The sequence below is a fragment of the Drosophila tropicalis genome, unplaced genomic scaffold, assembly GCF_018151085.1.
Source record: "Drosophila tropicalis isolate 14030-0801.00 unplaced genomic scaffold, ASM1815108v1 contig_845, whole genome shotgun sequence".
In the NCBI taxonomy this organism is placed as follows: domain Eukaryota; kingdom Metazoa; phylum Arthropoda; class Insecta; order Diptera; family Drosophilidae; genus Drosophila; species Drosophila tropicalis.
In genome coordinates, this window is record NW_027173338.1 from 3,510,942 (window position 1) to 3,527,251 (window position 16,310).

At 35.9% G+C, this 16,310-nt stretch overlaps 1 protein-coding gene across 2 annotated transcripts in view; it reads right to left on the reverse strand.

Annotated features, from left to right (window-relative positions):
- sick (sickie) overlaps positions 1–16,310 on the reverse strand; it is a 203,063-nt gene that overhangs the window by 125,050 nt on the left and 61,703 nt on the right. For both annotated transcript variants that reach the window (XM_068295747.1, XM_068295755.1), the window contains exon 2: positions 15,891–16,061. In XM_068295747.1, the coding sequence (XP_068151848.1) occupies positions 15,891–16,061 (171 nt within the window). The remainder of the gene's footprint in view (positions 1–15,890; positions 16,062–16,310) is intronic.

The window sequence follows — 16,310 nt, forward strand, 5'->3', positions numbered from 1 at the left end:
AAACCTTTGTTTAAACAAAATTCTCTTTCGTTTGTTTGAACAATTTTCTATTATTTTTTTAGAAATCAAATGCATTTTTTTTTTTTTGAAACACTAAAAAACGTTTCAAAAGAATACGAGGGAGAGAAAGGGGGAAGAAACCAACTTGTCGGGCCATAATGCCAAACTGGAAAGTCGGTCAATTCTGGCCTGTCCGTTCGATTTTGCTACAAATTTGTACACGAAAAACAATTGGCAACGGAATTCCCTCTCTGTCTTCGTCTCGGTCTCCTTGTTTCTGTCTCTAACAACTTCCGCAACACATTTGTCCAATTTGCAAAGAGACACAACTAACCACACACACACACACACACTCACTGAAACTGACACAAACACACACACTCATTCATTTCCCCTGTCAATGCTCAATTGTGCCCAATTATTTTTGGCATGTGGCGCAAAAAGGTGTGGAAAGTGTTTTCAAAGCCATAAATTGTCTTTGCCAATTAGTTAAACGAATGGAAACAGGCTAAGAAGAGCAGAGGTGTTGGGTGGGTGGTCTTAGATTTAATTAGTATTAGCATTAGTTAGGTGAATGGGTCAAGAATGTTTATAAATGAACGAGTAAATTGTTATTATTATCCCTTGAATTGGTAAATGCTTGCTTTCACCTTGAATTATTTGTAAAGTATTGTTAGGAAAAGTAGGAGGCGGAGGAGTGGAGCATAAAGCTTTATTTCTATTGCTAATAAGGATTTTGTTTTAGGAAAAGTTTTGCTAAGATCCTTAGAATTCTGCCTATCAGGTTCTTTGCCATCTCTGAGCTGAAATAACTATGTCCAAAGAATCTGTAGTCTAAGACAAGATCCTCATAGAATTTATAAGATGATTTTGTTTATTAAAAATAAATTTCCTTTTTTGCTTAATTGTTTTAATATGGATTATTCATTAGTTTTATTTGGTGGCTAAAACCGTTACCACCATTTTACCTATGTACATTGCATTGTCTTTATTGATGATTCACTTTGGAAACACTTAAGTTATTTACTTCCCACAAAGTTGGTTTTATTCCAAATGAAATTTTCAAACTTAAACCATTTATCACTCTGTTAATTCTTTATATACCCATAGATGTGTGACACACCAATTGTAAGCCTACAATATGTCAGCTCCAACTCCAATCACATGACTCATCATCAAGAGCAGCTTCAGCTAAAATAACACCAACATCAAGACCAAGAGAGTTGCCTCTAGGCCAAAGTCCAAAACCGTTGCAACAGCAGCAGCGGCAGCCGTTGGCAGTTGCTGTTGTTGTTGCCGCTGCGGTTTGCAGCATTTATCTGGCTAGACACCACCAACAACAACAACAATGAAAGAAAAAAAATGAGAGACAAAAAAAAAAACGAAAAGAAAAGCCTAATTCTGTCTAGCCAGCAGCTGACAGCTGTGCATAGTCATGAAGTAAGCTCATATGGACGCCAACTCCAAAACCCCCTCCCCGCCTAGATACCCCCCTTCCATCTGTCACCTCATCTAAGATGAGTTTACCAAGAAATTAAATGCAATGTTTGCTTTTGGCTAACAAAATTCATGTTGTTAAATTAATAAACGGCTAAAGTCGCTTGGTTTGACAGTTTTTCGCTTTATTTTTCCTCCTTTTTGGCCGGGTCGAAGAAGTCAAATGCGATTTAACGCTCAATTTGCCGTCTTAAGTCAATGATGAATCGCCGCTTAGCCATTGATAAATTTAACTTCATTAAGTCGCATCTAGCTGGCAACGATATCGGCGGGTGGCTTAAATAGAAACCACACAAGTGGTTGGTTGACTGAAGTTTAATAAGCCAATTGATAACAAAAGCCAAGACCGACAAACAACAAATAATTATGTAATTTGTTGTTCGTAAATTCGAGTCGAGCGCTTTTATTGTTAACTTCTCATGTTATTCAGGCCTAAATACAATGGTTAATAGTTAGAACGACAATAAAATTGAGTGAAATATTTGTATGTGTGTGTGTGTGTGTGTGTGTGTGTGTGTGTTTGTGACAGTGTGTGTTCGCATTGTGGGCGTAGAGAACAATGCGTTTGAAATGAGAATGAAAATGAAATTAAATGTATAAAGCATTTTCCTCATCATTCATGAAACCAGAGGCATCTCATGAAAAAGGGATGGCATCGAAAGCATTGCGAGCCTGTACCAGAATAACATGGCTAACATATTTGGAATGCATGCTTAGAAGCACAAAATATCGTGAAAATAATGACATTCAATCATCACAGAGAAGGGATTTCTGTACCAGTCAATAAAAAAGTAATACAATGAATTGGTAAGTTCTTTGGTATCCTCATAGTCCATGTATATTGAAGTCATTTGAAAGCAATGGTGAACTTATTTCCAGTTCTTTTTACATTTATTATTTTTAAGTGAAAAGTTTTTGAAGTCAGGAAAACATAAATTTAAAGAAACATTCTATCTTTTATTCCATGAAATTCGATTACGAAACCTTGTGAAAATGAATAGAAGAACAACAGTTTCATTTAGAATAAACTCTTACTCTCTATTCAATTATCGAAAGAAAAAGAGAACCCCCCATGGGGAGAGAGCTACGCCACTGTTGCCACACAGCTGTGCCCTGCTTTTAGCTGGAATATGGGCACGTAACCTATCTTTTTGGCCGCACACGCCTTGCCACAAAAGGCTAAATTACCTACAAACGTATGTGTGTGTGTATGTATGGGTGTGTGTTTGCATCTGTTGGTTGGTTTTTTTTTTTGTGTGTAGGTGAATGTAGGTGAAAGGTGAGCACAAAAGGTTCGGATACGAACTATGCGGCAAGTAAGGAACAAAAGGGACAATAGTACAAGGACCACCACAAGGGATCGGAAGGGTCATAAAAATGACTTGGTTAATACTTATATTCTCTCATTGCATAGTAAGGGAATCGAATCGAAAGAGTAGTTGGGGGAAAGAAGGCTAACAAGGGGCGTGTCTGTCAGTTTGACAGTTGTGTCATGATAATTAGTTCGTGTTGTTGTTGCTGTTGTTTTCAGGGTGTCTAATTTGTGTGGCATGCGTGTTGACTACTTTTTTATGATGACGACTCCACCTTCCACCGTCCCGACCGTTCGTCTCGATCTCAACGCATGGTTTATGTTGATTTAATGTTAATTTTACGGAAAATTGATAAAGATCTCTCAATGATAAACAAAAAACAGAAGGGGCCACTACACTGCAAGGGAGAAGGGCAGAGAGAGGATAGGTCAATATTTTCATTTACCTTTTGTATTTTGAAGTAGCTTAAAGTTGTTTTATTTGATGGTCAGCGGTCAGTAGTTGCAGCTACTTGAGGTCGCACACTTCACAATTAGAGCAAGGCAACAATGGCAAAGCAAACCAAAAAAACAAAAACTTTCAAACTTAAAATTGTTTTAAATTTGTTTAATTGATATCATTTATAGAGACAGAGACACACACACAGACACATTGAGACACTTGAGACAATTAAACAATTTCTTCGTTTTTGCAAAGAAATTTGCATGAAATCATTTGTGGCAAACTTTTCAAGCGATTAATTGAAAGCAATTTATAGAGAAATTTAAATCAATTATCTTATTGATCAAACACTTTAATTAGCAAAAACATGTCGATGTGAAAATTGTATTTTGTTACGAACTTTTCTTAGTTTTTCTTCGTCAAGACGCGTAAGTTATTGGCTCTGACTCAAATTTCACCCGCATCGATCTGACAATAGCAACAGTTGGTTGCCTACTGAAACGTAAAGACTATAAAGCCAAACTGAAGCGATCGGTCAGACGATCGTTATTCGTGATCGTGATCATCAACAGTATTGGGACTTCGGTTTCGGCTTTGACTTAAACTCATTGTTGTTGCCGTTGTCGTTTGGTTTTTGTTTTGTTTTGTTTTCTTTGTTCGTTTTGTTTTTGGGGTAGCATCATCTGCAATTGTTTTTTGTTGCCGACTGCTGACAGCTGGTTTGTTTAGCAACATTTGACAGACAGGTTTTCACATGGGCTTGGCTGGCAACAAATGTGACCAGACAATGTTGCCAACCAACCATAGTTAGTGAAACAATGTTGCCAACATCAACATGTAGTTAGCTCAAAGCGGTTCAAAAATTTACTACTCTATTAGGGAAATTTATCGCTCATTTGAATACTAATGAAATCATAAGATCTTACACGAATTGTATTAGATTTAAAAACATCCTATTAACTATATCAATAATTTTCTGATAACAATATCTAAGTAAAGAAATCTACTGCAATAGCATTTAAATTAAATTTATAAACAAACAATTTGTTAGTTGAGTAGCTTATTAGGCTTAAGCTATTTCAAATTTAACCTTAAATACTGAATTTTTATCAGTCTGCAACACATTGCCAATGCCCCTGCAACATGTTGTCGACGTTGATGCAACATATTGCTTATGCCTTTGCAACTTTGAAGCCAACTAAACATTTATAAAACTGAGAGCACGAGTGAGAAAGAGAAAGAGAGAGAGAGAGAGACATAGTCTCTGATCGTTCTCACAGACACAAGTCCTCTGACCCTGGTTATGTCTGACATCTTTCAGACATAAACACATATTCCCACTAAATATACATATATGCGTCTGCCTGCTATTTCGTTCTGCTTGCAATGAGTAAACAAATTTTCAATGGAATTACCAATAAGTCATCAAAAAATATGTCAGAATATAGACTTGACAACATGTCTTCGTTCAGTCAATCAATAAAAACGTAGCGTAACTAGCGATTCCCGTTTGGCTCCCACATATATAAATATTCATTCATTCATTTAAACAAAAATTGGCGAGTTCAATAGCTTCATAAATTTTAATTGCAAACACGTGAGAGCAGAAGAGAGAGAGGAAACGGACCAAGAGTAACAGAACTTGTTGAGTTTATGAGTGGAAACGACAAAAGTAGGCCAAGTTAAGCAATTTGCTCTTTTTTTTTTGCATATATGCTATGTGATTTATAAGGCATCCACCTCAACAGACAATTAAAGAACAAGCAAAAAGAAGCCATAAAAATGAATGGCAATATGTTACCATCGATGATAAGTCTACATCTGACGATCACGAAGTTGACTCGAACGACCAAAACAAAACAAAATAACAAATAAGGAAAAGCAACCAAATTTAAAATACATAGATCACTAAAAGTATTTAAATTTTGGATTAACGAACTGCATGTACTCTTAATTACTCTTAGTCAATCGGCAATTACAAGCAAACATTAAAATGGGGAATCCCTGAAAAATGTTGTAAAGAATTTTCATTCAAACTCTTTTTACGGCTTTCAAATCCATGTGAATAGTTTTTTAACATTGAAAACATGTTATACACTCATAAATTGAACTGCTTTAGGTTCTTTGGAAAGCTATTTCGAATTGTTTTTGAATCTTCCTGTGAATTTGGGAACTTAAATTTAATCTAAATTACTTTCACAGAATCGATAAGGATCATTCTAAGTTTATGTTTTTCGTGCTGCGATACTAATATGAGAGTTGAGAGTTTTTATTTTAGCTTAAGGATGATTTTAACGTAAACTTTAAGTAAGTAAATTTGTTTATTCTTTTTCTTTTTTCTTAAGTGGGTGATATGTTTGTAAATAAGTGTAATTTTAATGTACAGATGTAAATATTTATAAGATTCTGGCAAGTAATATTTGGCAATATTTGTTCCACTTTCGAAAAGTGTAAAATGTAGAAACATTTTTTAATGGGAGTTGGTGAAGAAATCTTTTGTAGAATGAGCAGAATGTTCTTTGTATTTCTTTAATAGTTTCTAGCCACCTTAACTGGGTTCTAGCTTATTTGCATAATCTCGCTATCTATCAATAAGAATCTTAACCAAACTACTCTGAAAGCTTCCATACCCATTTCAACAGATTGAAATCTGCAAAAACAATTGCAACATGCTGTGATCTTTTTGCTTCAAATTCGTGTCTTGCCTTGTAACCTCTTCAAGTGCAACTGCAACTTATAGACCGGAGAGAGAGAGAGAGAGAGAGACAAAGCGAAAGGAAGACAGAACAAGAGTCACACACAATGCCAATAATTCTTAAGTGTTGTGGGCGACTTTTTGGAATCACAGAATCCTCTCCAATGATAAATTGCATTGAACTTTTGGGTTTGGCCTTCAACAGAACGCCGAGTTTGATGTCATAGGGAAGTTAAATGAACATAAATTTCAAGAAATTGCCGGCTGGGTCAACCTGCTGCAACACACACACACGCACACACAGAGAAAGAACACACACGGAAAACTAAGAACGGAAAATGTAAAACTGAAGAACAGCAAAGAAAAAAAACACGAAAAAAACACAGCCAGCAAGTGTATAAAATGTTGCTCTAAATTTAGAATGCACAGGCATCAAAAATTGGGGTCGTACGTTTGAAGTCGGCAGCCAAATGCAATTAGAGGAGCCTTAGAAAATCTTCTCTCCATACCGATTCTGCGGTCCCGTGTCTAATTAAGTGCGTGAATCTTGGCAAGATTTTACTTCAAAATAGAAATATATATTTCAACATATACAGCACAATTTCTTTGGTTTCTTCTTGTTTTTTGCTGTTGTTTCTTCTTCTTGATATGTTTTTCACAGTTGTTGGATTCAGTCCAAAGTTGAGGCAATTGAAGTGTAATACACTTCCGCTTATTTTTTCCTCTTTCTGTCTGTGCGTGTGTTTTTGTTAATGTGTGTGTGTGTGTGTGTATGTGCTTTGACCAAAAAACCAAACCAGAAAACAAACAGACCAGACATTGTAAGCCTCAGCAGGCGACAACTACCAAAACATGAGAGTGTTCCTGGGGATCTAAACACACAAAACCCATCTAGTTATCTACCAGCTAATACCCCCGGAACCGTCAAACCGCCCAACCAGCTAAAAAATCCCCCTTGCCCCACAATTCTCACCATTCAGTCCGGCCAATGACAATTATCATAGCCAGAGCATAGTCACAGTTAAGTACCCCAAAAACCTACTTCTACTCCCCACTGAGACTGAACTTTTCGAAAAACAAAGTCCCAAACTGTCCAGGACACTCACACCAGAGCACACACACACACACACACACACACATGTACGTACATATACACACATTGCAGTTCCATGTGGAGGGGATTTACATTTGTAATTAGAAAGCTTTGCAACAACTTTGACGAATGAGCAAATGGTAAACAAGAAACAAATGGACGAAAAACAACAAAAACAACAAAAGCAACAATCGATTAACTAGCAAAATATCAACATAAGTTAAAAAGAATTATTTCTTTTTAAAAAAAAGAAAGTGCTCTTCGCCTGTTAGGTTCATGGTAAAGATTAGTTTTAATTTCTTAAATGACAATATTCCATTTTCATTCCATTTCCAAATTTTCATCATATTTAGTCCATAAGTATGAAATATTAAGCACTAAAACATATGAAATGAACTATATTATTTTGTTGCATAATTTTACCAATTTCAATAATAAACAAAAATAATACACACATACTTCATCGCTTTTCATGCTGCTCGGTGTCGTTGCCTAATTTGGTTGGGTTTACTTGGCGTATGATTAACAAACTTTTCGAGTGCACTTTGCCAATTTAGTAGAAGAAACTTTTTTGATACATATCCAGGGGCTCAAGTGGTAGAAATTACTAATTGAAAAATTGACTTATAATAAGGGAAGGAGACAGCAGAGGGAGAGCGAGAGAGAGAGAGAGAGAGAGATGAAAGATGGTAGGGACAAACTTTAACATTAATGCGGCAACTGTACTTGAAAGTTAGACCATTTTGATCACGTGCAGCGACTAATTTATGCAACAGAAGGCACTTCCATTGATTGGTTGCCCCTTTTTGTTTGCTGCCTCTGTTGTAGGTTGTAGCAACTTAATTTCTGTGTCGGAATTTATGGACGGGGCACGTGGCAGGCAAAAAAAAAAAAATAAAAAAGGCCGCCCAGGAAGTTTTTACCGCCTGATTTGTGGTTACAAAACTTTTTTTTTTCCAGAATTGCAAAACACAATTCTTTGGTTTTTTTTTTTTTTTTTGTTCTGCTTCTCCTTCCTCTCTGCTCTCTTTGCTCAACTTCAATGTTTTGGTTTTTGTTTGCATTGTGCAAGCTGGAAGTCGACTAAATTTAGCCAATTGTAAACCTCCCACTAGCCCATAGTAAACTTTAATGCCGTTCCATAAAAACTATGCATTGTTTGCACAATTAAAACACGCACATCAACAGACGGCGAGATGGACGAGTTGGAGTCTTTTATAACTTGGCCAAAGAAGAATGAATCTAAAAATACGCCCCAAAAAATGGTCCATTGCATTAATGAACTTCAATTTGGGCCAGATGCTGAAACTTCTGCATAGACATCAGCATACCAAAACATCCAAACAGGTGCATCCGTGAGATAGGTGTAGTTCGTTGAGGAGAAGAGATAGATTCAATGGATGGAGCAAAGCAGCAGCTAGCTAGCTAAGCAGATTTCATTTTAGATAAAGCAAACGTAAGCTTTTCCATTCGAACACACCGAAAACACACGGAACACACATTGAAAATGGCTGACAAGTTGATTCGTTGGATGGAGGAGAGAGAAAAAAAAATGAAGCAAGTAAGTCGACTCGTCGACTCGGGTATACCATACACCAGGTGAAACAAATTTTTTTAAATTTCGAAAACCAAATGTACATATGTATGTCTATTAAATTGTTTTTACATGGTTCATAGTATGTGCTATCTCGCTCACTCTACGAACACACGAGCACTCTAGCGCCGCTACTAGCCAACGGCCAATTCTGGCCTTGTGGACCGCGTAGTAAAATACGTTCATACGCATATTTTGCATGTTTCTAGTCCGATTTCAATAAAATTTGGTAGTTTTGTAGAAATAGATAAGATTAATTAGTCTGCCGAATTTGAATGCGATAGTCAAAAAACTACAGGAGAAAATCGGTTTTTTCTTAATTATGGAGGCGGAAGTGGGCGTGGCAAAATATGAAAATATATATACTCTGCGCGAATACTAAACCAGTATACATACTAAATTTGGTGACTTTAGCTTTGTTTGTTTTTGATAAAATCAGTTTTGTTTGATTTGCGGGGGCGGAAGTGGGCGTGGCAAAATTTTTAAATAGCCAGTTTCTGCGCGTCTATTAAACTAGTCTGCATACCAAATTTGATGTCGGTAGCTGTCATAGTTTTTAAGAAAATCAGTTTTATGTAAATTCCGGGGGCGGAAGGGGGCGTGGCAAAAAGTTTAGACAATTAGTTTCTGCGCGCCAACTAAACGAGTATATAAACCAAATTTGATGTCTCTAGCTGTTATACTTTTTAAGAAAAACAGTTTTATGTGATTCCTGGGGGCGTAAGGGGGCGTGGCCGAAATTCCAATTAACTCTGAACATGTGCATACTACACGAGTATACATACCAAATTTGGTGGCTCTAGCTCTTATAGTCTCCGAGATCTGCGTGTTCATACGGACGGACGGACGGACGGACGGACAGACGGACATGGCTAGATCGACTCGGCTATTCATCCTGATCAAGAATATATATACTTTATAGGGTCGGAGAAGCTTCCTTCTGCCTGTTACATACATTTTGGCGACTTTAATATACCATTTCACCCTATGGGTGTATGGTATAAAAACAGACGACTTCAAACTGATGTACGAACAATTTTTTTTATGCATTTGCATTTTAGTTCAAGTATAGGAAATCAAACAAGACAGAGGAGACAGCGAGGAGGGCGAATAAAAACTAAACCAATTGAAGCTAAGTGAAGTTGAAACTAAAAATAAATTGATAGGAAATATCTATGATATTTGCATTAAAAAAGTGCCCTGCCAAACAATTGATTCTGGAGGACAAAACTAAATATAGAGAATTAAAAGAAATATATCTCAACTTTTTTGCTCAGAACAGGACAACGAAAAGTTGTCTTTGGTTGGGTATGTCCTTTCAAACAGGTTGAAAGAAACTAAACGCCGTTTCTATTCCAGATTTGAATGCAGATTTTCTAATGGCTGAAGTTCACTTTTACTCTAAATGATCATATAAAATTTTAAAGGCAATTCAAAACATTTTTAAAGCAACTGGTTAGTTCTAAATAAATTTAGACTTTTGTGCTTCAGACTGCATTCAATTTAAAACGATTAAATGACTTTGCAAGAGCACTTTTCAGCTTTTTGGATAACTTCTACAATTGTTGGCCAACAACTTGGAGAATCCTTTATAAAATTCCTTAAGCTGCTTCAATGCATCGTTTATCAATTTGCAAATTGCAAAAACAAAAACTGCAAAATATTTACAATAATAACAAGAGAAACACTTGAGGCGTATGAAAGAACGGACAAACAAATCACTCAAGCGGACTTAATCGTGCCATTGTTTTACTTTAATTACATAATAATTGTCTTGTATGTTTATGTTTGTAGCTGCCAAGACTAATAACTTGCAAAACGGCTTAGTGATAAATTTAGAAATCTATGTATGTACACACAACATGCACGCACACACACACACACACACACACACACACACAAAAAGCGACTTGAACAAAACAATAGGAAAATTGGCTACAAAAGGCCAATTGGCCTGTAAAAGACAAGACAGACAAGCCAGGAAAAGACAGGACAAGACCAGACAGAAAAGCCAAGAAAAGGACTTGAGGAAAGAGAGAAGCAAGAAACTTGGGCAATTATATCCATAGACACATGCTCCATATGTGTGTGTGTGCGTGTGTGTGTGCTTAGTTATTTTGATTTAATTTCCCTTTTAAGATTTTACGTTATTTACATATTTGATTGGAAAAATCATTCTTGTCCATAGTCGAGAGTTTGCCCATTTCTTACCCTCCCATGACCCCATTTTACCTTTTGGCTTTTCAGCTTCCTTTCCACATGCATCGTTTTGTTTCTTGAAATCAAATTAGTCCCCCATGCTGTAGGAAAATTCATTATACATACATACTACAAAATTGTTGGCACCGAATTTGCCCTCTGTCATATGGTGCTTTTCCTATTCTACCTATTCTCTGCTCCATATGTGAGTGCGATGAAGGAAAAGTACTTTAAAATTGGCCAAGGGAAAATTGAATTTCAAAAGGAAAGAAGAAGGATGATAAAGGAGGAACATATAAGGAAGACACTTAAATATGGCTTTAAGTTTGGTCTTCTTTAAGAGTTACCTAACATGTTTTCTAAAGACCATTATCAATATACGTTTCTATAACTTATTTTTGTCCCCCTCAAGGAACCATTCTCGATCCTATCACCAAACATGAATAGTTTACTTCATTATTTTTCTTCTTTAAGTGATTTTAAACTTGCTGGAATAGTCTTGAAACCCAATCTATTAAACAGCAAACTATTTTTTGTCAAAAAGGGAGACGCAACAAAGAAAGGTAAATGTTTACTATTACTACTCGAGATTTCAGTGTTGAAAAGTTGAAAAATCGGGTAAAGCTAGATTTCAGTGTTGTCAAACGCTATTTTTTATTTGGCGCGCTGTTTGACCGCCCTGGTAGCCAAATATTTTAATCTAATTTCTAAAGTCGAGGAATATTTGGCTGCTCTGGCAGCCGAATATTGTATTCTAAACTATATTTGTTCCATAAAATCAAGAAATATTGTAAACTCAACAATATTTTCGTTTGTTGAGAATAGTGCGAACAAAAGATTCAAAAAAGCCCGCGTATTCGAGTATCCAAAATTCGGCATTTGGCAACACCATCTTAAAATTGAACAGCTTTTTTTAGCCGGAAAAAGCTACTTTTAGCTATAGTCCCGCTAAAAATATTAATTTTCTTTTGTTAATTACTCAAAAACTACGAAACAAATCGCCAAGGCGCACCTGAGGTCGTGCTCGTGGAATTTTTCTCTTTCGTTTGATACCAAAATTATGTAGTTTAAGCGCGTTTTGGGCCCGAGTAGTAATAGTAAACATTTACCCAAAGAAATATTCTTTCATCACTGTTTCCTTTGTCCTTCACTAGAATAAGGTGAATAACCGAAATGAACATTATGACAAACTGGAGTTATTAACTAGACTCGAAAAGGTTCATGATTTTTTTTAGGTTTAAGGTCAAGACTTTTTTTTTAGTTCAATACCTAATTGAAATAAACTAGTTATACATAAATATTATTCTGTCATAACTGAGTTTTACTCCTTGATAAAAAGAATGAATGAAAACTAAAGGCTTCATTTAATTTTCGCAAACTATGAGAAAACACAAAAACCAAAATAAATATGTCTCCAGTTTCATGCACATTTTTGCGGCAATCTTTTACCTGGTGCATGTATTTGCACATAGCTCGAGTTTCTTCTTGAAATTAATATTCCCACTCATACAACCAGGTCTCATAACAAAAGCCGCCAATTCGCTTCCTTTCCCATTCTGGCGCACCTTTGCTGCCATTGTTTCTCACTTTTGCCGGCTGCAGGGGGATTTTTCCATTTCAGAGCAAACAAACAATGGCATTTGGAATATTTTCCCATTTTCCGTGCAGAGTGGCGATATTTTTTTCTCTTCTGTTTTTTTTTTTTTTTTTTTTTTTGACTTTTTGCTTTGCGTTTCCGTTTGTATTCCATATTTGCATGACGAAATGAGAAATCACTGGGCCTTAGCGAGGACAGCAACCAGCGCATGCAACACGGCAAAACGCAGCCAAGACACATTTGTACTTTTTTTTTTTTGTTTTTTTGGTTTTTTGTTTAACAAATTCAATAAAAAGCAAATAACACGCATTGAGCGACGAGTGAAAGAGTGTGGACTTAAGTAAATTTTATCAACTTTTAAATCAAATATTAAACTTTAGTTTTTTAGTTTTCGTTTCTTTAGAACGTGTTGCCAGACCCAAAGTTTGTAATAAACTTTTCTTCCTTCTTTCATTTCTCTACTTTCTTGCTTTTTTGCTACTTTTCCAAGTGCAAAGTTTTCTTCTTTTTCCCTTTTTTTTTTTTTGTGTGTTGTCCTCTTCTCGTTTCCACTGCGCTTTTGCTCCTGCAACACGTAGTGCATTTTTTTTTTGCGACTTTGGTTTTTGGGCTGGCAACGTTTTTCTAATGAGTGACGACTACAACGTAGAGAAAAAAAGGATGCAAGTGTGTGTGTTTAGTCAATGGGGAGGGATTGGAGAAATAGAGCCACAAAGTGTAGTAGTCAAATGTGGGCAGATCCCACACAGGACTTGGGGACCAGCAGCAGCAGCAGCAAAGGACGAGAAAAAAACCCTGAACTCTTGAAAAATCAGCGAAACGTAAAAGTGTTCAAAGTCAACTTTGCCTTCGCCACTTTCGTAACGCATGGAAAAAAATGAAGTTAAATAAAGTCTAAGCCATTGGTCTAAATTAAAGAGACTCGAACCCATGCACTTTAAAGGGAAATGGATTTTAAATGCCTTTTGAAATGAAATTATTTTTAAAACTGCAAATCAGAATAGCAGGGCAGTCAATTGAATTACTATGAAATGAAATACTAAGTTGACTTTAGAAACTCAATTAGTTTAGTCTAATCTCATTATATTTTACTTGTTTTCTTGTTTGTCAGCTAATAATGCAAATATATCATTTGGTCAAATCATTTTGATCTTAGATACTTCATTCATTTTGCAAGGCCTTAAGAATTCTTCTGATTTTTTCCACTTGATGGACATCAAAATGAATAATAAAATAAATTTCCTGGAATAGCATATTAAACACTCCTTACTCTTCATTTATTTAGATATTTGTTTTGTTGTATTGATTATTTAAACGATCCTAATCAAATAGACCATTTTCAATCAGTTTGATGTCTGACAAATTCAGTATGGGAAATTCCTTTATGGTTGTCTGCCACAAATTGCATTCAACTATGTTATAGCTTTAAACAAATTTGTTTATTTTGTTATGCCCGTCAGCTATTGCAACGAAATATTCATAGTTTTGGGGAAAAAGAAGCCAACGAAGGAAAAAAAATTCGCATGCCACCAACTAATTTAGCTTGTTTTGACAAATTTGTCAAATTGAGTTGCAACGGCATTGTTGCAATAATACAAACACACGCCCTCCTACCACCCGCTACATCTCCTACACTCCTGACCCGCTCCTTTACGCCCCTCGCGATGGCCGTTGGGGAAAAGTTTGAAACCCAATTTGTTGCCCATGTCACATACGTCAACGCGTCGTATGCCACGCCCCCTGTTTAAATTCGTTTGCCAATTTGTCAGCGTTTTTTCTTGAGTTTCATTTCTTCTGTTTTTATATATAGAAATGTACATTTTTTTGGTGCATCACGTGCCAGAGGAGGAGAGCACGTTTAGCTGAGCTTATCATTTTCTCAAAAAGTCAGCAAAGACTTTTTTCTATTTAATATGCAAAACGTCAACCAACCATCTTGGTTAGAGGCAACCAAACACAACCCATGGAAAAAAAGGAAGTTGAAAATAAAATTTTTATTTCATGGAGTATGTGTTTACTTACATACATATATACATATATCGGCAATGAACTTGCCGCATATATGCCAAGGCTTTCATACCGCAGCTCTAACTAGGCTCAAGAGTATAGGAGTTCTCTATAGTCTACTTATCTGAGCTGTATGTTAGGTAGGTAGGTAGCTCCTTTTTGGGAAATTCTCTCACGTAGCAGACACGAAGTGAAAAGAAAGAAACTCAAATTGCAGACAAAAAATAACCGAGAAAAAAAAAAAAGAATGGAAAAGCAAAATCTTAATTTAAAAACGAGCTGCAAAAAGTTTTTAATTTTAATTTCATAAATGCAATTGAGTGCAGCAATCCATCGTCATCCTTGTCGTCTGCAACGTGGCTCGTTCAAATTCAATCAGAGCAGCGCAAACCAGACCAGACTAGACCAGGTGACAAATGCTTATTGCGGCGAAAACCATTTTGTCGTGGAGCCGCCTCTCTAACTGAATTTGCATCAGGCAAATAAAAGAGGCAAAAACTCTGGGGTAACATAAAAGTTTGAAATGGCAGCCGGCAGTCAGTTAGTCAGCATGATGACGTACTTTTCAAATACATGATGGTACACTAAAACCACACGTAATGACGAAAACCAGTAGAACAAAAAAATAAAGGAACTAAACAAAAAAAAAAAAAAAAAAAAAAACAACGAAATCCTGAACCAGGACTTTTGCTGCAAATATTTTCACGTTATATCCTTATATTTGCATATGGGCAAGGGAAAGAGTGAACAGTTGGCGGGTTGGTTGAGTGGAGTTTTTTTTGGTTTGTTTGTCATGTAAAAAACAATTAACGCATTTTCCCATACACACGAAAAAAAGGAGTGACTCATGAAGGGATATGAGTGAAATTTGAAGCGTTTAGGATTTTTTCCACGTGTCGTGACAAAAACAGGCAAGGAGTGTTAACATGGGCGTAAAGAGAGAATACTAAATATAAGGGGGATGGAATTTAGTTTGAGTAATTGAATCAAATTACGCTTGAAGGGCATACACCAAAAACTATATAAGTGTTTTAAACAATAAAATAGAAAAGTTTTTTATAAAAGCTTACCTTTGGGACTTATCAATGTAATTTTTACTAAAGAAACGGAATGTTTTATCTAAAAGGTAACAGAAAGATATACATATCTACTAAATAAAATGAATTCGATGAACTTATTCAAACATCAAAATCAATTACTAAATTTATGCTTAAGCTTTGATGCTTTTAATTTTCTAAAAATTACAAAATTATCATCGATTTATTAAAAAAACTCTGAAAATTTTAATGCCTAATGAAAATATTCAATAAGAAATATAACCCCTTCGGGCAAAGCCCAGGAAAAAGTGCCCCGAACAACGAGTTAGTATACGGAAGCGAAAGCTTAGAACTTGCTTAGTCATTTAGATACAATGTACAAATTCATTTTAATTAATATTTACTTCTTAGACTTACCATTTGCTGTTGGGTCTTGGGTTTCTTCACCAGATCCGGAACCTTGAAACTTGTCACCGCCTCAATGACTTCAGCCAAAAGTAAACCATCTCGACAATCAGCCGAGAGATCTGTAACCTTTCTTTTCGATTTGGCCCGTTCCAAATAATAGTTGGCCCAGTCTGTGTAAATCTAGAAAGAGAAAAATTTAACAAAAGTTTACTCAAGACGCAGACACAAGCATATTTTAACTTTGGCATAATGGCAACTAAATGGCCATTACATGCAAATATAATGCAAGTTAGTAATTAAGATTTCAAACACTTGCACACAGCTGTCTCTAAGATAAAATTCCAACTCTCTTGGCTCTTGATGGCTGCTCTTTTCCTTTACGGCAAATATCAGGAAATCATTAGCAATGAAGAAAATTCTGAAATTTAC